At 44.5% G+C, this 27,002-nt stretch overlaps 1 protein-coding gene across 6 annotated transcripts in view; it reads left to right on the forward strand.

Annotated features, from left to right (window-relative positions):
* Nucleotides 1-27,002, forward strand: part of LOC147669891 (arylsulfatase D-like) — a 567,561-nt gene that overhangs the window by 144,433 nt on the left and 396,126 nt on the right. For all 6 annotated transcript variants that reach the window (XM_086948166.1, XM_086948168.1, XM_086948165.1 and 3 more), the window contains exon 3: nt 15,999-16,148. In XM_086948166.1, the coding sequence (XP_086804292.1) occupies nt 15,999-16,148 (150 nt within the window). The remainder of the gene's footprint in view (nt 1-15,998; nt 16,149-27,002) is intronic.

A 27,002-nucleotide genomic window follows, 5' to 3' on the forward strand; every position in this document is an offset into this window, starting at 1 on the left:
GTAATGCAAAATTGGCATCTAGTAAAATATTTACATTTTGAATTTCATGAACCACCTCTGTTTGCATTCAAAAAAGAAAAAAGTGTGGCAAACCATATTGTCAGAGCAGCTTTACCCAGGGAACCAAAATCAACGCTAAGAGGGATGTTGGGACTACCCCCAGTAGTTGGACACCACAAATGCGGTAACTGTATCTGCTGCTCATCGACAGAGGAAGGGTCTGTATTCACTTTTGAGAGAAAACATTGGAAACATCTAACCTTCACAAACTGTTTGACAAAGAACATAATATACGGAATCTGGTGTCCATGCCCAAAACTGTACATTGGGAAAACTACACAGGAGGCACAGCAGCGAATAACTCAACAAAAATCAAGAATAAGACGCCAGTTCCTTAATGCACCATTAGTTCAACATTGGACCTCTCATGGACATAACGAAGACTATCTTCGGTGGACAATTATTTCGAAAATTGAGAATGATACACGAGGAGGAAATTTAGATTCAAGATTGGCACAACGGGAGGCTTTCCTCATAATGAAATTCAACACTGCCACCTCAGGGTTGCATGAAATTTCAGAAATCTTTAGAGGAAATCCCTGAATAGGAACTCTTTTGGTTTTCTCTTCCCTGTAAATGATGCGCCTCAGTGTATGCTTCAGTGTCTTCTTCTGAGCATCTTTGATTGCCAATCGCCACACCACAAAATGATTCTCCTGATGAGAATGAGATAGCCCCCAAATTTAGCTGTTGAATCTAGACAAACAACTGACCTGCAATAGCGCCTTCTGCTTAGTGAAATCCCAATGCATGCTGCAGTTCAAGTTCCTTCTAAAAGACAAACCCTAATATTTACATAGGTCAACTTCGTCCACCTCCTGTGTATCTAGGTGCCAGGTGAACTTTTTAACTTTTTTCCCAAAAACCAGAATCTTGGTCATCTTCAGATTATTCTGAAGCTGGTTCTACTTACTATATGTTGCTAGAACGCTTAATTTCCTCTGCAGACCAATTGGGGTACAGTCCGATAATACCAGATCATCTGCATTAAGCAGACAATCGATGTGCTGTTTCCCAACTTAGGGGGGGAAAGACTTTCATTGGGATATAAAGGTGGGAAGGTCGGCTAGAAATAGAATGGAGAGTAAGGGTGCTATAAGGGTGCTAGGATGCACCTCTGCCTAAGGCCATTCCCAATGGAAATTCTTTGAGATAGTGGGTCCGATTTATCAAACACCACCTGAGCCCAGTTGTCAGAGTGAAGGATTGGATTACACTAAGGAGGTTTGAAGGGAGCTCCCAGGCAGCAAGTTTTCCCAAATAATGTCTGATTTACTGCCAGGGCTTCTGGATAACGGCCCATAATGCAAAGCAGTGATCAGTGATGGAGTATCCCTCCGGAAAGCCCCCCTGCTGTAATGGGATTATCATGGATTCGGTAGCCAAGTCTTCGGCTTTCCTGTTTTCAGTTTCTGGTAAATTATGGTGGTGTTTTTTCAATGTTTTCCGGTGATGTCCATACCTCACAAAAACAGTGCTTTTCAGTGTTTACTCATTTTCGCGCCATAAAAAACAATTGAAACGGTGTTTTGCCTGTGTTTATCGAACGCTTTGCTATCAAAAGAAACCTTCTCCCTTATTTGCACAGCCTCCGAACCCAGAGCTGCAGCACCAGGACCCGGTCAAAGTGTGTGGTGAGAGGCAGCGCAACACCTTCATTACACCATCTACCACAATCCCATCAGACTTGGTGCTACAAAAAGAAACTTTACCCCTCATTTGCACAGCCTCCGAACACAGAGTTGCAGGGCTGTGTAGTGCGCCGCGCCCAACATGCAAGATTAAAAAAAATAAAAAGTGGTGAAATAACGTGCGGTGTCCCTGAAGTGGACGCCGCATTCTTCTAAAAAGATATATTTAAGCAAGCTTTGCCATAAAAAAAAAAGCTTTGCCATAGAGTGCTGTGGGCTCTATACTAAAAGTGGTGGGCACGCTGCAAATACAAACAATAAACTGCAACGATTGCAATTGTCAATACTTACACTGATGACACGCCTCTTGCACATGTTTTCAGCAGGTGCAGCCATGCGTGACCCCCACAATAAAATCAGACGAGGTGTTATTATTGAATCCCCCGTGAAAGAACAACAAAGCCTCGTTAAGTGTCAAAACAGGGGTGTAACGCACACCTCTGCACCTCCTGTGGCGTATGTAGCCAGTTCCTCCTCAGGGCACAGACACTGGCGGTGAGTCACTGCACTGAGATTAAAAGACTCTGACGCTCGGGGTTTAACTTAAGCCCCAGGGGAGACATAAACTACAGCGGGGAGGGACACAGAGCCATCGCCAAATGCAAAGCGCAGCGCCCGTTTCAAGAGAAAGTAAAAGTGTGTTTGAAGGCCATGAACAGTGAGAGGAGGGTGAAATGGTGCATCGAATTACAGATGCCTAGCTCGGATGTTAAGTTTGTACTGCTTTGGCTCCCTCAAGTGGCCAAAAGGTGCAAATGGCCAAGTGGTGAATCAAATGTGTAAAATTCTGCGATACTCGGTTTAAACCGGGTCAGCTGATTTGCAGTCGGTAGGGTAATATCAGGAAGATTCGGTTTTAACCGAATTCCGAATCTAAGGCTTAGATAACATTTTGGAGAATATCTTTAGCAAGATATCCAGAAGTCTAATACGCAGTCTGAGCTGTTCCCTTTTTAAAAAATGGGTTTTACTATGGACACTTTACGTGATGGGGGAGAAAGCTAGATCAGGCAATCCAACTGAACAAAGATGAATAAACAGTGGCCCACCAAACACCATTTGATTTAATTATAACTGTGGGAATGTGATCTGTGCCTGCAGCTTGGGAAAGCTTCATTCTCTGCTCTTATTTTCTTTATTGAAAACCAGAGGGGGGGGGGGGGGGGGAGTTTTTGCCCAAGAGTTCCCTGGGGTCTAGTTGGATCTAAAGTTCTCCTATATAAATATATCAAATAGGTACCAACTGATCTTCCGGAATCATACATACAAGGGTTCCCCTATTTAAATCACTGGGCTCATTGACCTTAGCACAGACCTTTTGTTGATCCTTGAAGAGGATAATTTCCTGCATCTCATCCCGCTTACTGTGGTACAATGAGGCTTTTTTGCCTTCACTAGAGATTTAAATTATAGCTTAAGCTTGGTCAGCTCTGGGGAGGCTACGATACCTAGGTGTCACCTGGTGCTCCTGGCTCTCTGTCTCTCCAATCACTTAAGCTCTTGACAAGCCAAATCAAACCAGCCACCCCCTTAGTACAAGGATCTACTCCAGGTCCCTTCTCACTAATGTTTACTGTTTTACAGCCTAGAACTTGATGTACAATTTTGTTGTACCACTTAATAGTACAAGAGGTCTAGCAAGAACAAAGTGACATCCCACAACTTTGACCTCGGCCTAATAGTAGCTAAGCGCCTGCTCACGAGGTGGTGGGAAACACAGGAGGTTCCCCCACTGAAATCCTGGTACCAATCGTTAATATGCTGTGCGCAGGCTGAAAGTATAGCGCTGGGGCGAGAGGACGCGATAGACATATGAAAGCAGCCGATGGCAGCAGAGTGGGATGTAATCCTGTTGGATTTCCATGCCCTATGGCAAAGTGCCTCTGAGGACTCCGACATCGCATCTGAATATAGAAAGATAATAGAAACCAGCATTTTAAATCCAAGAACCTGTGTCGCTGATATGAATTGCTCTAGAGTTAGACTAAATGCATTGGGTGGGCAGTTAGATCTGGCATGCCAAGACCATATGTAGTGCTCTGGTTAGTTGCCGATCAGCCGTGCCTGCCCCAACCAAATGTTTTCATGTCTGTGTTTGTACCACCTATTGCTGTTCAGGGCCCTCTTCTGGATCGGTCTTAAGTGTGCACATGAGATTCATCCCATGCTGCCGCTATGGGATCCTTATGTAGGCCACAGGCCAATTCCGACCACAATGCTGCTCATTTCACCCCTACCTACTTAATAAGTTCTGCTTGCCAAAGGGGGACCCCTGAGAGCATTGCTGCCTTCCACTTCAATGCAATCCCTGCACCTAGCCAGCAACAATGTCACATCAATGAAATGGATAATGGCTCCCTTGGCTCTTCCTCTTCCATAAAGACCCAGGACACAACTGCCCTATTATTAAAGTTCTGTAGCCTGTGACAAGCAGCAGTACCTTGCAAACCTCACCCCAGAAGTTGCGTGCCATTGGGCACACCAAGAGCACGTGTATTATCTCGGCTTGAGGAGCATGACAGCAAGGGAAGGCAGGCGAAGCCATAGAATTACGGGAGACTTTACATGGCTAGACAACCGTTATTTGTCATTCCTTGGGAGTCTGGGACCACCCCAAATCTCACTCCCACTGCTGGTGCAAGGCATCCAAAGTATCAACTGTTCTATCCGGAATGGTCAGGGAGATCCAGAAAATAAACTGCCTTCAATTGCCAAATGTGAATAGTATTTGTATTAGTGGGTTAGTGGGGGGGGGGGGTGGTTTTGTGGCCACAGTAGCCCAGAGGCGTTAGAGTTGAAAGACCATAAACCTTTGGGTGAGAAAGTGTACCACCAGGAGGCCTGTCTGGTCTGACTGGAGGTTGAAGGGAACCAAGTTGCCCTCCTGGAATAGATCCCCTGTTGTGGTTGACCACAGAGAGTCCCACAGTTCTGTGCTCTCTGTCCCTCACTGCCCAGAAAGCAGCCAGGGATGGTAGGGCACCATTCCAGGCAACACTTGTAGGGCTCGCGCATAGCTGGATATTGCTACACAAAGCCATGCCTCGGGGAGGCCAGTAGAGGTGCCTTTGGGAGAAACTGTTCCTCTACCTTCTGTAATGTGTCTCCATCACACACGGATGATATGTCGGCCAGGTTGCGCGCAGCTAGCCAACGGTTGCCCACTGCAACTCAGCTGCTAGATAGCAATGCTCTAAATTAGGCACCCCCAGTCTGCCACGCTCGTTGGGTAATTGGAGTTTTGAAAGAGTATTCTCTATCAACCGGTGGTCCAGACCTAATTGCCCAGTATTCCATCTAGTATATGGTACACTCTGCGAAGAACTGTAATGGGCAAGTTCGCAAAATAGTAAAGTAGCTTTGGGAGCATCACCATTTTGCACAGTCAAACCTGACCATATATGGTAAGGGGAAACTTAGGACAGGGGGATGGCGATTGCTCTCATTAAGTTGTCCTCCAGCAGGTCGGTGGCAGACTAATATATGTTAATACTCAATAGCAGAATGTGTGGGCTTCCCACCTAATCTGGTGTTCATCTACAGTGAGGGAGCATGGGGGGGCAGACCCATAGTAGCTGGATTGGGCAAGTCTTTGCCCTATTAGCCCCTAGGCCTGAGACTCTCTTGATTTCTTATAGCTCGCGACTACCATCCAGTATCCCCTTGCATATGTCCCAGACATAAACAAGGATGTCATCAGCAAACAGCGACATAACATTAATCTCTTTTCTAATGGGGATATCCCAGATCCTGCCAAAGGCTTTCAGACGCTTCGCAAATGGCTCCATAGCCAGAGCGAACAGCAGTGTGTACAGAGAGCAACCCTGATGCGTTCCAATGCCAACTGGGAATGGGGATGATATTAACAGACTCATTTTTACTTTGGCCAGGGGAACTGTTTATAACAATGTCTTTACCACTCTATTGCGAGTCCTGGAACCACCGGCGGACCTTTTGCTCCGGATTGAACTGTTGGGTATTATGGAGGTGTTTGGGGGGGTTGTGAAGAGCGTACCTGGTTGAGATCGAAGCCTTGATTACTAAGACCAATATTGTAATTTACTGGAGATTAAGCAGAATTAACCTATATACCTTGCAAGGGGACGGCCCCCAGAAGCATATGAACATTTGGGGGAAGTGGTGGGCTTACATTACCTTGGTCTATTGTGTCTGAAAAATTATATGGTGTGTGGTGCCAGGGGCACTGTGTATGTTAATATATTCATACAAATCTACTAAAAATGTGATTATAAAAAGAAAAATCAAAGTTTGCTGGAGTAAGTAGTGGTCTGAGAACACTGCCAAATCCCAAACAAAAGAAAGTAAACTTTTTAAACACAGACACATTCCGTTTTAGGAAAACTGGGTGAGTTTTTTAAGAACTTTATAGAAAGGCAATCACAGAAATGGTGGCCTGCTGACACCAGCTTTCCACTATCCCTGTGATGGCCTCCCATTAGGGGTTATCACAGTTTGTGAGAGAAGGGTGACATTCTACAGCACCAGACCCCTGCACTTTGGAGCAGAGTTATGGGGCCAATGCAGCATTTTATGCATAGCATAGCATATCTATGTTAAGTGGATTTCATAAACTGCTAGTTGAGCTAACCCTCCAGTCCCACAACAATACCTCTGTTTTGGATCTTGAGATGATGGGCATCTCCTCACTTGCTAAGTTAAGACTTCTCTGGTTTTAGATTGTGAGGGACACCCAAGCTAGGCTACTATAGGGAGTCTGATACCTGCTTTGTAGCCGTTTCTAGGTGGGTTCTGGCATGTTCATGCTATTAGGACAGATAGATCTGTTAGATTTGTTAGATCTTTGGTCTTTCCTCAAGTCTACTATCCTAGGGATGGCTCTGCAAGGCAAAATCTACATAGAAAGCATGGCTTCAGGGGCGATGCACTCAGATTCCCTCAAGGGCGCCTAACTAAAGTTTTGTAACCCGCAAATGTGTACCCACTTACATGGATGAGGTGGAGCTAGTGTTGTTTGTTTTACATTTTAAGCTTTTGATTGGTATCTTACCATTCAATCATTTTACTTGTCATTATGATGTTGCTCATGGCCAAACAAGATAATGTTGCAAGAGCCCAAGACATACTTTTCTCCTCAGTCCGATGTGTGGAAATATGGGAGCAAAATGCATTAAATAGTTGCTAAGAAACAAGAACATCCAGAGCATGAGGTCTGCAATGGACTTGATAAAAACCAATGCCTCAACCTGTGGTCACTCTCTCTCAATTTCTGTCTGCTACCTGGAAAACTAGGCAACATAAGTTTCTGAATAATTTAGATGTTCTTGTATAAATTGCCGGCAACAGCTTTTTCCAAAGAATCTGTTTTAGCGCTTTTAAACCTTAACGGGCCTATACTTTAATGTTTACTGTCGATGAATTAGTGTGATGTTTTATCTCATTGTATACAGTGTGTTTGAAAAAAAAATCTGTCTTCTAGTTGTTGAGGTGTTTGGGCTTTGGCCTAACATAAACTTGATAAACATAAATCTTGAAACACTCGTCCTGAAATATAATTATTCTAACCAAAAGATAATCAGTAAGTGCATTGAAGAAATAATACACCAATCCAAATAAACATTTTTTGGGGGGGAGGACACGTATGTATATGAATGATCCATCCCAAAAATCCATTTATCTACCTAAACAAATGATGCATTCATCTACCCTAAAATGAACCACACATCGAAAAAAGATTATCCAATCCGCTGAAAAGTATTACCTTTCTACCTTAAACATTAACCATCTATCCAGAAAATGAACTATCCATCCACACTTATCCGCGATTAAATTAACCTAAAAGCTATATATGTATCTGAACAATATTCACCTATCCATGGAATGATCCATCATTGCATTGTTTGCCTATATATATTTATATAATTTAAAAGATTCTAGGAAGTAATGTAGCTAAAACCGAAAAAAATAAGCTATCCATAAAAACAAACAAATAAATAATCCATTTATGTATCCATCTTTAATACATACATCTAAAAAAACGAGTGCCCATTTATGCGGAAGTTTTCTATGTATGCCAAACATGATCAATGTTAATTCCACCAATTTAAAACTGATCTATCATTCACTACAAAAATGGATCTACACATTGATCTAAAACAAAAAATGTTTGGTCTTCCATTGTCCGTGTAATGGTCCATCTTCAAAGTAATCATCCATCTCAAATACTCACCCATCATTTAAAAAAAGATCTGTCCATTTCCCAAACATGATACACCAACCCACAAAGTGATCCATACATCTAGCCCTCCAAAAAAATGTCACAAAATGAACACTCTTTCCATCAAAAGATAAATAAATACTTTCCCTATCTATAAAACTGATTCCTCAATCCATCAAAAAGTTTTCTCGGCCTTCCAAAGAATTTATACATAAAAAATAATAATAATAATTGACCCAAAGTTTATCCATCTCAAAAAAGGATTCATCATCCTTTAAATGTTCAACTACTTATCAATAAATGATCTCTCTATTTAAAAATTGATCTGTCATCATATGTTCCAAAAAGGATCATTCTGTTATCTAAAAATATTTCAGTTCATCCAAATAAGAAATCAAATAAAACAGTTATGTTTACCAATTAATAATTCAGCTGTTCAAACATTGATGGTCCCCTCTTCCAATTAAGGAAGGCCCTTCTGTTTATTCAGACATTGGTATTATTATTATTGAGTTGTTGTTCATCGCATGACTCCCCAGTGGGTTTCCCAGCACTTAAGGCAGGCTAGAAAGCATAGAGAGGGAGCTCAAAATAATAAGGTGTTCAACCTCTTGCGGAAGGTAAGTAAAGAGATACAGCATCTCAAAGACTCTGGAAGAGTGTTCCGCACCTTAGTTCTCACAAATGCAAAGGAGTGGCCGTCCGTCAGGGTGCGCCTAATTCTAGGAACGATATAGAGAGCTTTTAATGCTAGAACGCAGAGTGTGTGGGTGTAGGGAATGGTGGTAGGCAGAAGCTAGGTTTTGCAAGTACTGCGATCTGGAGCATGAGTAAATTTTATACATATAGAAGAGAGCCTTAAAAGAAATATGCTTCTCCACAGTGAGGCAGTGGAAATGGTGAAGGAGTCCAGACACAGAAGAATGTTTAGGAAGCCTGAACATGAGCCTGACAACAGAGTTCTGAATGACATGGAGGTGCCTGATCACAGACTTGTCTGTTCCAAGATATAAGATGGTACTGTAATCTAACCTGGAAAGAATCAGGGCCTGGATAACGGTTCTTTCAGCATACATACAGACATCTCCATACCAAGGAAATATTCTTCCACCCAAAGTGTTATTACTTCTTGCACTTGAAACCTGAGCCATTCAAAAAAGAGCTACCCACCCATCCAGCTGTAAAAATGATCCATCTATCCTACCACTTAGTTATCTGTCCCTGTGGCTGCATCTGACCATAGACAAAACGCAGAAAAGGGAGTAAAAAGAAAGTAAAGCATGACTTGGAGAACTATACAGCAAGCTGCACAGGAATAGGGCACAGTCTCTGGCTGAAGCAAAGAATGAAATGGTCAGGAAAACAAGCAACAAAATATTTGGTACACAGAGGAGCAAACTCCCATGCACAAACAAGGAGCTTGTGGCAATGGCAGTTTATAAGCAGTTCCAGGCAGCAGTAAGCCCAGGGTGGAGTCACAGGGCTGCACAAGACTAGCACAAGTATGTCCTATTCCCACCTCTCACATGTCCTGAAAGAAAGAATCCAGTGCAGCAGGAACAGCAGGACTACTTTCAGAGAAAGTATTGCATTTTGAATGTCTGGACTCTGAGTACTTGCTAGCGCATTTTGGGATCGGTAGTCCATGGCAGCAAAGATGGATTTTCCAATTATTTCAAGACTGAAATGGGAAGCAGACGGATATCATACAGGAACTTTGGAGGAGTCTTAGTGGTGATTTTCAGGCTGCAGTTGGTCCATGTACAGTGTCCCCCAGGGACGGAGCGAAGGGATCATAAAAGACAGTGCAGGAAACCTCAGGCCTGTGACCTTTGCCTGATCTCCCTTCCCCATCCAAGCACCAAAAGAGGGACAACTGATTTGGTGTCTACATGGAAGGAAAGAAGAGGCGATAGACAGCAGCACCACTGCCTCCAGATTCCTGTGAACACAGCGGAGCATTCCAATGGCAGACTACAGGGGAACAGGGGAAGAGACCGAGGGGAGGGGAATATAGGAAACACATATATGCATCTACCATAGCGTTAGCTAAATGAAGAGACTGAACGAGAGTATCGAATTACAATATTACAACATGCTATGTCTGCGTGGGTATAGAAACTCACAACAGAATGGTTAAGCTGGGCTTAGCCAGCAACTAAGGAAACCCTGGAGGCACTGGAAACAATATTAGACTCTGTACCGGGGGGGGGGGGGCAAAAAGCCCACTAGACGCCAGGGATTTTTTTGCGGGCAAATTTGAATTTAGATGGGCTGCCCAAAACGGGCATGCCTATGCCCCCACCCCCTCCCCCACAAAAATACCATCCTTCCTGCCCCCCTGGGGGCTGATGGTGCAGTAGCCTCCAATCTGCCCCCCCTGGGGGGGCAAAAGCCCACTAGACACCAGGGATTTTGTTAGGCACATTTTTATTTGGGTGGGGGCATTGGCATGCCCGTCTTGGGCAGACATCACCCTAATCAAAATTTTGCCCCAAAATCTCCCTGGAGTCTAGTGGACTTTCTGACCCCCTGGGGGTAGATGGGGCATTACCCCCCAATCTGCCCTGCCGGGGGGGGGGGGGGGCAAAAAGCCCACTAGACGCCAGGGATTTTTGTTGGGGGGCAAATTTGAAATAGGGTGGGGCGGCCCAAAACAGGCATGCCCATGCCCCACCCCCACTAAAATTACAGCCTTCCTGCCCCTCCCGGGGACAGATGGGGCAGAAAACCCACCAGACACACAGGATTTTTGGGCACATTTTTCTTAGGTTGGGGGCTGCCCAAAACGGGCATGCCAATGCCCCCACCCCCCACCCGCAACAATGACAGCCTTTCTGCCCCCCTGGAGGGAGGATGGGGGCAGTAGCCCCGAAACTGCTCCCGGATGGGCAAAAAGCCCACTTGACGCCAACGATTACGCGGGCCTTTTTATGTGTGGGGGTGGTGCTGCCCGGAATGGGCATACCAATGCCCCCACCCCCCAAAAAATATAGCCACAATGTTTCTACCCATCTTGGGGGCATATCGGGGAAACCCCAGCCCCAAAATCTTCCCCCAGGGCAGCAGAAAGCCGACTAGGCACAGGTTTGTTTTTAGCAATATGCCTACCTGTGGATTGTGGGCCCTAGCGCAGCTCCCACATAAGGAAACCTAGTAAACCTGTACATTTTTAAAGCTAGACACCCAGGGGAATTCAGGATGGGGTGACACAACTGTCTCCCACCAGGTTCTGTTACCCAGAATCCCTTGCAAACCTTAAAAATTGACATAAAAAACGAATTTTCCTCACATTTGTGTGGTGGCAAGTTCTGGAATCTGCGTGGATCAACAAATTTCCACCCACCCCGCGTTCCCCCAGGTCTCCTGGAAAAAATTGTACCTCACTTGCTTGGGTAGGCATAGTGGCTGCAACAGGAAAAGGTCCAAATCGTATGGTGAAGAATTTAAAATAACCTATAGCAAAACTACCTTCATTTTTGGTGGGGGCACCTGAGTTTTTGGCCCAGGGCTCGGCGGAAAACTTGTGAAACTACCAAACCCAAAAAGTTCTGAATACTAGACACCCGGGGGAGTCCAGGGAGGTATGGCATGCATGGGTCTCCCAATGTTTTCCTACCCAGAACACCTTGCAAACCTTAAATTTAGGTAAAAAATCACTTTTCCAAACTTTTTTGTGTGGGATCTCCGTGCCGGCACAAATGTCCTACCGCCCAGCGTTCCCCTTGTTCTCCCGAGTAAAATGATACCTCGTTTGTGTGGGTGGGCCAAAGGCCTGTGACTAAGGTGAGGTGCTTAATTTGTCAATCCCAAACAGTACAATTATTTTAAATTCATTTTTAGCCTGTTCTGCTTTGGGGCACCCACACAAGTGAGGTATCATTGTACTCGGGAGAACAAGGGGAACACTGGGCTGTAGGATATTTGTGCCGGCACGGAGATCCCATGCAAAAATTTATGAAAAAGTGTTTTCTTAACCTAATTTTAAGGTGTGTAAGGAATTCTGGGTAGGTATACTTTGGGGGACCCACGCATGCCATACCTCGCTGTATTCCCCCGGGTGTCTAGTTTCCAGAAATGTGTGGGTTAGGTAGGTTTTCCTAGATGGCCGCCGAGCCCCGGGCCAAAAACTCAGGTGACCCCCCCAAAAAAAAGGTAGTTTTGCTAAAGGTAATTTTTAAGTCTCCACCGTACGAATTGGGCCTTTTCCTGTCGCAGCCACTATGCCTACCCACGCAAGTGAGGTACCATTTTTATCGGGAGACCTTGGGGAACGCTGGGTGGGAGGAAATTTGTGTGAGCCCAGTGATGCCACGCTTTCCCACACAAAAAAGTGTGGGTGGGCCAAAGGCCTGTGACTAGGATGACCCTAAAACAGTAGAATTCTATGTGCTTAATTTGACAGCCCCAAAAACTACAATTTCTTAAAACTACATTTTTGGCCTGTTCCGCTTTGGCCCACCCACACAAGTGTGGTATCATTTTACTCTGGGGAACAAGGGGAACGCATGGTGGTAGGATATTTGTGTCGGCACGGAGATCCCACCAAAAAATATATGGAAAAGTGTTGTTTTTACCAAATTTTCAGGTTTGCAAGGAATTCTGGGTAGGAAAACTTTGGGGGAGCCACGCATGCCATACCTCCCTGGACTCCCCCGGGTGTCTAGTTTGCAAAACTGTTTGGGTTTGGCAGTTTCTAAAGATGGCCGCCGAGCCCCAGGCCAAAAACTCAGGTCCCCCCCCCCCCCCCCCCAAAAACAAGATAGTTTTGCTAAAGGTAATATTTAAGTCTCCACCATATGATTTGGGCCTTTTCCTCTTGAAGCCACTATGCCTACCTACGCAAGTAAGGTACCATTTTTATCGGGAGACCTGGGGGAACGCTGGATGGGTGGAAATTTGTTGATCCACGCAGATTCCAGAACTTTCCACCACAGAAATGTGAGGAAAATGCATTTTGTTTGTCAATTGTTTAGATTTGCAAGGGATTCTGGGTAACATAACCTGGTGGGAGGCAGTCGGTTAACCCCATCCTGAATTCCCCTGGGTGTGTAGTTTTCGAAAATATATAGGTTTGCTAGGTTTCCCTAGGTGCCGGCAGAGCTAGGGTTCAAAAACGAATATTTAAGTCTCCATCATATGCTTTGGGCCTTTTCCTGTCGCAGGCACTAGGCAGACCCAGGCAAGTGAGGTACCATTTTTTTCAGGAGACCTGGGGGGACGCAGGGTGGGTGGAAATCTGTTGATCCACGCAGATTCCAGAACTTTCCATCACAGAAATGTGAGGAAAATGCTTTTTTTTGTCAATTTTTTAGCTTTGCAAGGGATTCTGGGTAACAGAACCTGGTGGTAGGCAGTTGAATCACCCCATCCAGAATTCCCCTGGGTGTGTAGTTTTCAAAAATGTATAGGTTTCCTAGGTTTTCTTAGGTGCCGGCAGAGCTAGGTTCAAAAACGAAAAGGTAGGCTCTTTGCCAAAAAGGACATGTTTTCACTGCAAAATTGAGGTGCAACCATGTTGCGTTTTGCGCTGTATCCTGTCACAGACACTAGGCAGATCCAGGCAAGTAAGGTACCATTGTTTTCGGGAGACCTGGGGAAACGCTGGGTGGGTGGAAATTTGTTGATCCACGCAGATTCCAGAACTTTCCACCACAGAAATGTGAGGAAAATGCGTTTTTTTTGTCAATTTTTTAGCTTTGCAAGGGATTCTGGGTAACAGAACCAGGTGGGAGGCAGTCGAGTCACCCCATCCTGAATTTCCCTGGGTGTGTAGTTGTCAAAAATGTATAGGTTTGCTAGGTTTCCCTAGGTGCAGGCAGAGCTAGTGTGCAAAAACTACAGCTAGGCACTTTGCCATAAAAGGGTAAATTTTTAACTGCAAAATTGAGGTGTGACCACGTTGCATTTTGTGCCGTTTCCTGTCGCAGGCACAAGACCGACCCACACAAGTGAGGTACCGTTTTTATCGGGAGACTTAGGCTAATTCAGATTTGTAAATGAACTGTTATTACCTATTGAGTTTTCATGCATTTCTCCCTTCCCAATGAAAGACATTGTGTAAAAAAAATATATTTTTGAAAAATGACCAATAATTCTCATGCTAGTATGAGTATTCCCAATTTTGAAAATTTGCAAATATATACTGTTTCTAAACTCTAAACTCTATAATTTGTACCCAATTCAGAAATACATAGGTGTCTTTCATACCGATGTTTCCATGTATACATTTTCCAAGAATAAGTGCTCTATACCCAGTAAATAATAAAATACCATTGCAAGTTGCTGCTCAGTTTTTGGCTCTTGGTTCGTCGGGTTCTTGGTGAAACTACAAGTCCTATATATCCCCACAACCAGGAAGGTCAATCGGATGTAACGGTATATTGCTTTCCAAGAGCTGTCAAAATTACAAGAAGTTATAGGTGAAAACGTTGAGACAAAAGGCTGTTTTTTTCAACAAATTTTCAATTATTTAACTGTTCGTTTCTATAAAGAAACCTTCATGGATTTAGACAAATGACCCCTTTCTGAATTCAGAATTTTGTCTACTTTTCGAAAATGTATAGCTTTCCAGGATCCTTTAATGCCTTCAAACTCATTTCTACCATTAACTGGAAGGAGGTTTAAAGCTCTAAAAATAGCAAAAATAGGGTTTGTCCCAGAAAAATGCCAAAACTGTGTGAAAAATGTTGGTTCTCTGACAAAAGACTGTCATTCCCTAAAAGCTGAGAAAATTGAGATTTCAGCCCCACAAACCCTTTTTTGATAAAATTTGCAGGGAAAAAACAGAGGCTTTCATTTGCAGCCCGTTTTTCCCATTTTTCTGAAAAAAACTAAAATTATCCTGTATTTTGCTTAATTTCTGGGACCCCTCCAAGGGAATCCACAAACCCTGGGCACCTTTAGAATCCACATGATGTTGGAAGAAAAGGACGCAAATTTGGCGTGGATACCTTATGTGGTCAAAAAGTAAAGGGGCCTAAGCGCGCACTACCCCAAATCGCCAAAAAATGGCTTAACACAGGAGGGGAAAAGGCCTAGCAGCGAAGGGGTTAAATCACACAAACTAAAGCAAAATATCAAATCGATCGCAGCGGCGAAAAAGATAGCGGGTCGGAAATCTGATCACATTGACCTGTTGTGCCAGCGATGAGGCAATTGATTTACCTTAAACAGTGGCACGTGCTTAAAGAATCCCTCTCAATAAAGCATAAACAATTGAGAATTAACAATAGTAAGGTACTAGAAATCACACTTATTAAAAGGTTGATGGAGCAGCAAAGAAAGAGGAAGGACAAAGGGGACAGCCGGTTTTATAGCCCATCCCAGTCCCCGATTGGTGGATGGTAGATGGTGGATGATGCAATGGGGCTGTTCATGGTAAATTAGGTTTTTTGTAGTTTACTGAAATGTCTATTGTAATTTAATTGGCTGCTGTGTGTTGCAGTAAAGTGAGAGATGCATAATCTGAAGCCTCAGGGACTGACATAGAATTTCGTATGTGCTTTTGTAATCTGTGCCGTACTCTCTTCTCATCTTCGCATGTAACAGCAAACAAAATATTTAATTTGTTAAATAAAAATAGGGGCAGCGATAGCAAAGCCACCTCGCGTCATTCCAATGAAAAAGCACCATGGACAAACCAGTTAACATCCAGTGAACCCTCAAGGTTTAATGAATTATGGGTCTACCGGCATTGCAGAACCACACCATATGGATACTGAATTGAAGTACATTTTCTTTTGCTAGAAGAAAAATAATTTGAAGATGGCAGCTGTTTCTGTGTATGTTCGGACAGTGGCCATCTGGGTAAAATCATGCATTGGCAAAGTCAGTAGGTGGCTTTGCGGTACTTGTTTATATCATGTTCCCTTATTTAAAAATCGAGGTTTCACATTGTTGTCATCATTTATATATTGTTAATAATGAGGTTAGTTTATTGTGGCTATGAACGTCTTTTAATTTATAAGAGAAAGCTGTATTGTTTTGTTAGCTTTTATGCATCAAATTTGATCCTCAATGTAAACTATTTTCTCTCTTTCACATTTTAGGATTTTTAAGCGTTACTTAATAGTCACTTTCCTACTTCGACAGAATGATTGGTCATATGCAGTCTCCTCTATCAAACCCAATATTGTGATAATAATGGCAGATGATCTTGGCATTGGTGACGTAGGTTGCTATGGCAATGATACAATAAGGTAAGGAAATATGATGTTCATTATCCCACTTTGTTGCATAAAAATTGAAATAATGAGAACTAACCTAACGCCCAAATCTCAGAAACTTCACAATCTGTGTTAGTGTTTTAAGAAAAATAGTTGCACAGATATCTGAATGGCTAGGCCTCTTAGTTCAATTAGGATAATAAACAAAGAGAAAGCGAATTTCCTTTTTGATTTTGGAATGTTGGCAATGTGATGGTATACTTGAAATTTATGATGAGTTTGCTTCATCTAATAAAAGACAGCAGTCCCAAATAAGTTGGGTGAAGAGAGATCACCATACTAGTATTTTCTTATGCACCTGTCCTAGATGTGGACCTTTATGAATTTATAAGGGAATGAAGGAAGGAAAGCCTTAAAAGCAGAAGTTGCATCTGTTTGTTACTCTATTACACAGTGGCGGCTGCCTCTGAATGGGGATGGTGAGGCGCAGGCTAGCGGGTGGTGGGGTGGGATGAAAACAATAATAATTAAACTTACCTGCTTTGCCACAGCATCTGCTGCATGTCTCTCCTCATCTTATTTTCTTCTTCACGGGTGCTGCCTGCAGCCTCCACCGGAAGCAGCCAGGCTTTCGACTCTGCCAACCAATCACGACAATGCAGGCAGAGGTTGTCATTGGTCTGATTGGCCTGTTAGCCCGGTTACGCAGTTCCTTTGGAGGCTGGGCATTTTCTCCATGGGGCTGTGCAACACAGCCCCATGACGAACATGCCAACTTGGAATGACTGTTTGGCTGGCCCTGGAGGGCCAGTCAAAGCGTCATGTGCATGTAGGGAAGATGTGCAAGCCACACCTGTTCCCTCTGCTTCATCCAGCCCCACCCCGCACGGAGTCGAAAAGGAAAATAAAATGATAATAACTTCTTGTTATTATCATTTTATTTTTATTTTCTACTGCTCAACGAGCAGTGAGTTGATGCTCCTCCGCCTTAGCAAAGGAGCCGCCACTGCTATAAAAGCTCCAAGTTTATAAAAGCTTGGTACAGTATCAGGTGACTTTCTGCATTGATAAAAGTCATTTTGAGATAACATTGTTAGATTTGGGGGTCTCTAGTTGGCACAGGTAGGTACTTGTGACAAATAGGGACCCTCGCCTCTAGTCAGGATTAGGGGATTACACTCCTAAAATAACCCCTGCTCGCCCCCTTGGTAGCTTGGCACGAGCAGTCAAGGCTTATCTCAGAGGTGTTGTTTGTTAAGCATTTGTGACCACATACAGTGAAAATACTACAAATGGACACCACACAGGTTTTATATAAAAAAAAAGTATACTTTTATATAGAGTTACCACAAGACCATAAACAACCAAAATACACAATACTGTTAGTTTAAGATGGTAGATTAAGCTTAGTTAGGTTCAGTTCGTAGATGCAACACTTAGCGTCAATGTACCTTAGGTTGCATTGCCCTTCCACGACAAGCAAATTTCGCAGCGATGGAAATACGGCAAAGTTTAGGTGCAAAGAAATAAAGACGTGAAGATCTTCCAGATGCGGCATGCTTCTCGGGGATGCGAGAAGTTCTCAGTTTGATGCGTGGACTACAGCAGCAACATCCAAGATGCGACGGCAGCAGCTCCAGTGGCGACGCTCTTCTCCCACGATGTGTGAAGCTTCTGCACGATGCGAAAACTACAGTGGCGACATCCAAGATGCGATGGCAGCAGCTCCGACGGCGGCTCGCTTCTCGGGGATGCGAGGTGCTCTTCTTCTATGCAGTGCAGTGCGACAGTTCCAGTGGTGACACCCTCCTTTGGAGTTGCGACGGCAGGCACAGCGACGGCGACACGCTCCGACTTTGTTGCAAGATTCTTCTCCTGATGCAGTGCAGTGCGATAGCTCCAGCGGCAACACCCTCCTTCCAAGTTGCGATGGCAGCAGCAGCGATGGCGACACGCTTCCTCTTCGTTGCGGCACGCTTCTCTCCGATGCGGTGCAGTGCGACAGTTCCAGCGGCGACACCCTCCTTCGGATTTGCGCCGACAGACCCAGCGACGGCGACACGCTTCTTCTCGTTGAGTCGCGCTTCCAGCTCCTTGCGACACGCAGTTCCTCAGAAGGCCCAAAACAGCAGCAGGCGCTTCCAAAAGAACTCTGGGGAGCTGGGGGTTGAAGTCTGTTGTCCCTGAGACTTCAGCAGGAGGCCAGCTCTTTTCCAAGCCCTTGGAGATCCTTCACAAGTTGAAAGCAAAGTACACAAAGTTCCTTTCTCCTTCCTTTGGCAGTAAGGCAACCACTGCAGGTCAATCCCCCAAGTAGCACTTCAGCTTGGGAATAGTCTCTCCTCAGTTTCTTCAGGTTCCTCTCCTCAGTAAAGGTTTCTTCTTGTAGTCCAAAAGTGATGTAATTTAATTGGATCAGGGTCCCAATATTTATACCCCAAAATCCTTTGTTCTCTGAGGGGAGAGGGGCCTTTGCCAGTTCTAAAGCACTCTGTTTACCAGACTTCTCCTTTTCTTTCACAGTGCAGGGCAGGCACATCAGTCGCCCCACAGAAGGTGGAGCCAGCATTGTGGAAGGCAAGTACAGTCCTGGAGCACTTTGGTTACAGGACTTCTTCTCTTCTTTCATGTGCAGGGCAGAGACATCAGCTGCTCCCCAGGGGGTGGAGCAATCATTGTGGAAGACAGGCACAGCCCTATTCAAGGTTCAGGTGCAACTCCTCCCTCCCATCTAGATGTAGATCTCTCTATTCACCATTGGGTGACTCAGCCTGTCTCTTGGAATCCCCCTGCCCTGTCACTCACAAAACCAGACAAAGGAATACACAACCTAGCATAGGCAGGTTTGAATGGTTAGACAAGCAAATACCTACTTTCTAAAAGTGGTATTTGCAAACACAGAATGTTAAAACCAACTTCAATAAAACATGAATGTTATCATTCTGAGTACAGGCATACTACATTTGAATTCCTACAATGTTCTCTGAGACAGTTAGGATTATAAAATGTAATAACTCTAACAGCCCATTCTGGCCTATGGAGAACAGGTAGCCTTGCAATAGTGAAAAACGAAAATGGCTGTAATTTACTATTATGACATGCCACACACACCAGGGCTTGTCCTACCTTATACTTACAATGCACCCTGCCCTTGGGCCTACCAGAGGGGTGACTGATATGAAGAGAGGGAAAGGTTTAGGGACTGGCAAGTGGGTGCACTTCCCCAGTCAGCATGACAGTATCAGACTGCAAGCAGGCTCTGCAATGGCAGACTTTAGACACATGTTACAAGGCTGCTTCTGTGGGTGGCATAACCAGTGCTGCAGGCCCACCAGCAGCATTTGGATTACACACCTTGGGCACACTCAGTGCACTGTACTAGGGTCTGACAAGTAAACCAAACATCCAATCATGGAATCACTAATCCATACATCTATTTACAACAGGGAGCACTTGCACTGTGGCACTGGACAGCAGTGGCACAGTGCCCAAAGCATCTAACACCAGCACAAATACATGAGGCAACAGCAAAAAAATGGAAGGGAGACTCACCCCAATTGGGCCAGGTCTAACAAACATGAATCCCGAGTTGCCTGAAAAGATCATCATGAATTGCCACGCCCATTTACCAGCGCCTTGAGACCCTCTGGGTGAGTAGTGCGCTATATAAATGCGGTGATTGATTGATTGATTGATTGACTATACATTGAGAGTTTTCAGTACCACTTTCCAGTAGGATTTATATCGAAGTCCTCCATTTCTACGTTTTGGGCGAGTTCTGAGTAGTAGAAAGTGTAAACCAATTTGTCTTCCTCACCCATGCATGTTTCCAGGTCAGTCCTTTTATCACTATTAGGAAAGGTTTCATTTTTGTGGCTAAAGTAGGATGTTTGGACGTAAACAATGAAGTAGGGAATCTTGCATATGTAAAACTTAAGCACTTTTAGTTGTAGATTACGTACTAATTGTAGTCACCAAAGGTTTGTGTTATCAACTGTGGATAATGCAGTTTAGTTTGTTGTTGCCTTTCAACCCTATTGAAACAATATACTGAAATCGTACATAATGACACCCAGAATACCCCTCTCCAGTCCTCTCCCATATGCACGCCCACATGAATCCTCCCTTCACCATGCTCCTAAGATTAGTTGTAATATTGTGCTTGTAAACAACAAAATGTTGCTACACCACTGGAGTCAAGCTATCCAGGCTGATGAAGGCTGATAGCCAGAAACCGGTCCTTGGATGCTTGATTCCGGTCTGGGAAAGACATGGCTTGGTAGTTCGGACTGGACTATTCCCATGAGGCACAGGTTCAGAGCTGATTTGCATATAGCCATTGTCTAACCCAGGGTGGTATGGAGTGCAAAAAAACGATGGATTTAGGCCCAGATCCTTTTACTGAGGTGAATGTATGACATTGTTCTACATTCTGTCCATCAACTGTGTTTTTTGCAATTTTCACCCCAAGTGTGCTGGGTATACTCAGACGTGAGTCCCAGGCTCTCCACACCACTGGAGTAAAGCTATCCAGGCTGATGAAGGCTGATAGCCAGAAACCGGTCCTTGGATGCTTGATTCCGGTCTGGGAAAAACATGGCTTGGTAGTTCGGACTGGACTGTTCCCATGAGGCACAGGGTCAGAGCTGATTTGCATATAGCCAGTGTATAACCCAGAGTGGTGTGGAGTGCAAAAAACGATGGATTTAGGCCCAGATCCTTGTACTGGGGTGAATGTATGACATTGTTCTACATTCTGTCCATCAACTTTGTTTTTTGCTAAATTTTTTGCAACATAGCTTCTTTAGTTTATCCAGCACATAAAAGGTTAACCTTGGTGGTGCTTTATAAATGTACTAGCTACGCAAAAATTAAAAAGTGTTGATGTCACCACAATTTCTGACTGCGTATACACCCCACCTCCTTCGAGTGATGGATAGTGTGTATAGAGTCCACAGACCCCAGAGGTATAACAGAGGTTAAAGTCAGATCTGACCTTACTCTCTGAAGTGGTAGCTTGGTCGAGGAGTAAGGCAGTACAAGAGGACAGTGTAAAGCATTTGTTGTACACAATCAGTCAGCAAAAGGTTTCACACACTCAATAACTGAACTCTAGGCCAATTGTTTTTATATCCAAAGATATAGTTGTTTTAGTTTTAGAACCAGCAGGTATCAAAATATACTTTTTTCAATAAGAGTACTCTCAGGTAATGACTTTGCAAAGAAGCAATAAACTTTGTAAACACAATAGGTACAGGGGTTGCAATAGGCAACACAATTCTAAACACAATTTAGCATTGAGCTCAATGGGTTTTTCTACATAAATGCAGCTGATTACTTTATAGATTACTTGGGTATCTCAGGGACTGGATCCTAGATTCAGTCCTTAGGTCCAAGCTGAAAACAGTTTAGTAAAAACGTTTTAGTTACTGCAATGATTTTTAAAGAATAAAAAGGTATTTTAAAAGTTGACAGAAACTTCTCAGTGAAAAACTAGCAATGTTATCCAATTGACGGAAATTCAAGTCACAGGTAAAGTAGGTTCTCGTTACTTTTGTAATCCAGGACTGGACTCCTAGGTTCAGTACTGGGGTCTCTACCTAAGACAGGTAAGTATTTACGATTCAGTAGTTGGTACGATTTTTAAGCAATATTTGTAATTTTCAAAAGTAGACAAAAAAAAATTCAGAGTAAAACAGTCAATGGTTTCCTATGGGAGAAAATTCAGGTTATGGGTAAGTACGGTTAAAATTACTTTTGCGGTTTAGTCCTGGGCAAAAATGTACCGTACTGGCTCCACTCCTGATTCCAGGTGCGTAATTCGAAATTTGTTACTCAGCTTATTTTAAAGGAATATGTCAGAGTTTCAAAACTGGTCACTTACTCAGGGCAAGTGGGGAAGTAGAGTAGGGTAGTAGTTGCACTTCCAGCGGCACTCGGGCAGCTGGGTGCAGGGTGCTTTTAAACCTTCGGGCGCTCAATGTTATTCAATGGAAAAGGTAAAAAGGGAACAAAGGCTGCAGACTCGGGGACGGAGATTCTTAAGGTGTGACCACCACTTCGAGAGGTAAGTTGGGATCTTGGAGAAGAGGTGAGTACCCCAAAGGAGGGCACATGGGACCATGGGGCGCCGGGTGCAGGGGTGTCTTTGGGTGTCAGGAATTCTTACCCTCGGCTGGTCGCAGTTGGAGGGGTCCTGGGTTCTGAGGCGGCATGTGTCTCCTTGGTCGTCGAGGAGGGTCTTTGGGCACTCGACTTCGGGTCCCAGTCGCCGGGAGGACGTCCTCATGGTCTTGGATCACTCGGGCACAGGCCGGGCATGGCGGGAGCAGAGTGGGCTGGATTTGCGGTTCCTGGCTGGCACCAGGGGGTTGCGGTTTCTCATGGGAGTCCCAGTCTGTTTAGAGGGTTAAGGCAGGGAGGTCCTCCGGGTTGTCCAAGGTTGCTGTCCGCAGGAGTTGCTGGGATTTAGCAGGATCAGTTTCCAGGGTCAACAGGCTGGTAGGGCTGGGGCCAAGACAGTGGGTGTCGTCCAGTTGTTAGCAGCTGCACTGTGGGTCTTCTTCTTCTTGATCCTCTTTCTTCTTTTCATATCGGGATCTCAGGAAGGAAGGTTCAGGGAGCTCCTAAATACTGAATTTAGGGGCGTTACAGGTAGGGCAAAGGCAGGGACCAATAGGTCCCTGTCCTGGGGTGGGTACACCCCCTAGTCTGCTCCTCTCGGGTGGGAGGGGGCAGGAGCCTAGCTGTGATTGGGCAGGGCTCCCCATCTTCAAGATGGCCGGAGCCCGGGGTCATGCTTCACCTCACCTCTCCCACCAGAGGGGTGGGGTTGGCACAGGCTGGCACACACCCCTTCCTGACGTAGGGTTTCCCACCAGTCTTCCCGCCAGAGTGGGGGTCAGAACTGGTGGGGGCCAGTTGCTGGATACAGCAAATGGTCTGGAGAAGCTTACAGAGGCGACAGGCCTTTGAAGCTTCCCCCTGCCCATCCTGGGGGAGGAGACCTAGCGCCTCACCCAGGATGTGCAGGGGCCCAGCAACATGTCTGCTGTGTGGCAGCCATACAGCCTCTCAGTCCAGATGTGGATTGCAGGTTTAGGTTTCAGGGGCATCTCTAGGATGCCCTCTGGTGCATTTTCCATTAAATATCATACTGGCATCAGTGCAGGTTTAATGTGCTGAGAAGTTTGATAACAAACCTCTCAGTCTTCAGTGAAGCCATCATGGTGCTTTGGTGTTCATAATGACGACCTCCCAGCACCATATACTCTTAATGTCAGCACTGCACTTACAGTGCCCAGGAATGGCCATGGGTACTGTAGGGGCACAGGGCTCATGCACCTGTGCCCACACCACTTGCATAGAACACCCAGCTAGAGGGATGACTGATGTATGCCAGGGCAGTGGGTTTGTGGGCATGGCACACAGGGATGTGGGCCATGTCGACTCTCTGTTTAGTTCTGCACTTAGACACTCAGCCTGCAATGGCAGTGTGTGGGTCTCAGGGTACAGGGCCCCTAAGGATGACACAATAAGTGCTGCAGCCCTTAGGGGTCTTCTCTGGTCACCATGCCCTGGGTAACATTTACTTGGGGCTGACAGGTGGCCAGAGATGCCAATTGGGTTTTAGTTTCAACACAGTTTTAGGGAAGGAACACAGGCCCTGGGCACCTAGTTAGCAGGAGTCCAGGGCACACTCAGTCAAAGCACAGCAGCAGTTCAGATAAAAGTGGGGGCATACCAATGCAAGAAAGATGGCACTTTCTCACACATCGCCAATGGCAAAAAAAGAAAATCACCAATAGCCCCCCTTCCAGAGCGCCCTCTCCTTGTTTGATAAATATAACTGTCAGCCACCCAGGACACCCCACATTGACACTGATTGATAAAGATACACCTGATGTGTATGTACCGTCAGTATTGCCATTGGCCTTGTGCCTATGGTATTGCTCAGTGGACGGTTGCTATTTGTGAAATTCACAAAACTTAAGTTTAAAATCAGTACATTGATGAAATATGCCTGATATCCTTTTTTATTTATTTATAGGTTTTATCACAGGGGAAAAAAACAGAAAGCGTTTCGGTAACAATCCAATATGACACTTGCAGACAAAATCACATTAATAAACTATCTAAGAAACAAACTCAGTGGAGTCACTAAAACCTAGCCGTGAGGTATATCTCCAACCTAAAAATATGCCTGATATCATTTGGTGCAGCTCAACCAGTTGTTGAGATTGTCCAATTATGAAACTGTATTTACTTCAAAAACCCTATCTTCACGAAAGGCAACTTGCAGGATCCTAAATGTTACCGGCCCATCTCGCTCCTCGACTCCACTGCCAAGGTCATTGGAAGAATCACGTTGGACCAGTTATCATTGTGGTTATCTGAGAGTAATATTCTTTCTCCATCCCAATATGGCTTCCAGAAAGGAGTCTGCACAATTGAACAATGCCTGAACTTCCATCTTCTTGTGTTGAAGTATAAATTTGCAAAAGGCGCTTAACTGCAAATAGCCTTCATGGATTTATTGAGTGCTTTTGACTGCTTAATCAGATCTAAACTGTGGGTAATTTAACCTCTTTGGGTCTTGATGCTGACTTGGTTGCACTTTGAAGACATCTTCATTGGGACCTGTCAGCATCAGTAAGATTTGGGGATCAGGGAGAGGACACCTTCTCCTTTCTTGTTAAACGAGTTGTGCGCCAGGGTTATATATTAGCCCCAATTGTATTCTTGCTGTATGTCAATGACCTTGATGTTGATTTGGTGAATGCCAGAGCCGATGTACCTTATGTGAATTGAAAATCCCTGTCCGCACTCCTCTAGGCCGACGATGCCATGTTGCTTGCCAGGACTGCCAACGGGCTTAGATTATCAATCTCCCGTTTAGTCAATTTTATGAAAAAAGTTGGTCTGAAAACAAATTTTTCTGAAACGTCTTCCATGGTGTGTGGTCCTAAAAGCACTAAGACTCGTCATATAGCTTTCGAGGTAAGGATAGTAGAAAAGTTAACCAGTTTCCCAATTTAGGTATAATGTTTGACAATGCATGTAATTGGGCCCGTTGTGTTAGGAATTGAACTAAACTCTTTAAGCTGGCTGTAGGAACTATTTTCTCATTGGCACATTCCAAAGAGAAAAACCTATGTGTACCAAAGTAGGTCATAACGTGTAGTGAAGATCAGCAGGTAGATCTTTATTTCAAGTTAGAATCTACAAGGAGAAACGTCCTATCCACGCAGCAACTGATATGTAGGAGTTCTACAACAGCTCAAACCGTATGAAGACTCTCGAATAGAGAATCTTGGCACACACAATGTAATCGAGAACATGCTGGTCATGGTCACAAAGTGAAACTTAACAAGTTTGTTAGTACACAACTTTCCCCTTTACATAAAGCAAATAAAAGAAACATAAGAACAGGAACACTAGTGTAAAACATAGTCACAAAACAACACTGGAACCTTCTTAGTGTGAGGACTTCTGCGCAACACAGGTGCACTCTTGGATGAACCTTCTGGAACTGCTCTAGAAAGATCATTAGTATGCAAAGGACCAATCCTACTCAATCTAAATTCATCCATCATTTAATTTCACAGCATTTTGAAACAGTTTTTTAACCACAAACAGTGAGGAAAACTTAGAAAGACCCCCAGACTTCTGGGGCAAGCAAACTCTCACCTTGTCACCCACTCTTACCTGTGTGTGTGAAACAGCATGCCTGGCATCAAAGTAACTCTTCCTCTCCAAGGACTTCAACTTTAATGATTCTTTCCAGGCCACTGCACCAGAAATCATACCTAAATCTGCACATGAACACTTGTTCCTCATCCATGATTGGAACATGCGAGTGTTGGGACCACGTCCCCTAAACAGTTCAAAGGAACCTTATTCGTGGTGGAGTGGGGTGTGAGGCGGTAAACCATCACACGCTCCACAATATCTGACTTCCAATCCTTGACTTGGACTTTAGCTAGTCGGATGGATTCTTTCAGGACTCTATTGAACCTCTCTACCATCCTGTTTGTTTGGGGATGATAGAGAGAACAATGTGTGTGCCTAATACCCCTTTTCAACCAATACTCTTTCATCTCTCTCAAGACCAGCTGAACCCCATTGTCCGTCAAGAGGCAATCAGGGAGTCCCTCTCTGAAGAAGTCATCGTCCAGGAACTTGACAACATCTTTAGTTTCGTTGCTTCCTGTAATCTGGATCTCCGGCCATCCAGAAAACATGTTTCTCAGTACCAAGACTGACCAGAACTACATGTACTAGGTCCCAGGAGGTCTAAGGCTACCTCCTGCCAACAGCGGGTGGGAGCGCCAATTACAACCATGGTTTGGACTATAATCTTAAACGTTTTGTCACACATATTACATTCCGTGCAATGCCTCATCATATGCTCAACCAGAAGATCAATACCAGGCCACCAGAAGTGTAAGTGAATCCTCTCCTTGGATTTTGAAATGCCCTGATGTCCCTGATGAGCTTGTAGGACAATTCTCAACCTGACAGAAGACGGGAACTAATCTCGTACCCTTCCACAGTAAGCTAGAGCTAATGGACAATTAATCACGTACATTCCAGACCTTACAGGCTTCTCACTCAGGCCTTTTATCCCTTTACACCCAGGGCAGTATCACTTCCCATTGAAGTCTTCCATTCTTCCTCGCTCAAAACATCCATTATGACCTCACACACCTTGTAATCGCAATCTTCCCATAGGTCTTCCAAGCCATCAGGGGTAACCTTTGAATTAGCTTGAACTAGGCAAGAAAGACCATCTGAAACTTTGTTCTCAGCACCAGGAATAGAGTTTAAAACAAAGTCATAGTCTTGAAGTGCGACTATCCACTTACAAATTCTTGAGGAGACGGC

This window comes from Lissotriton vulgaris, unplaced genomic scaffold (genome assembly GCF_964263255.1).
Source record: "Lissotriton vulgaris unplaced genomic scaffold, aLisVul1.2 SCAFFOLD_269, whole genome shotgun sequence".
NCBI lineage: Eukaryota > Metazoa > Chordata > Amphibia > Caudata > Salamandridae > Lissotriton > Lissotriton vulgaris.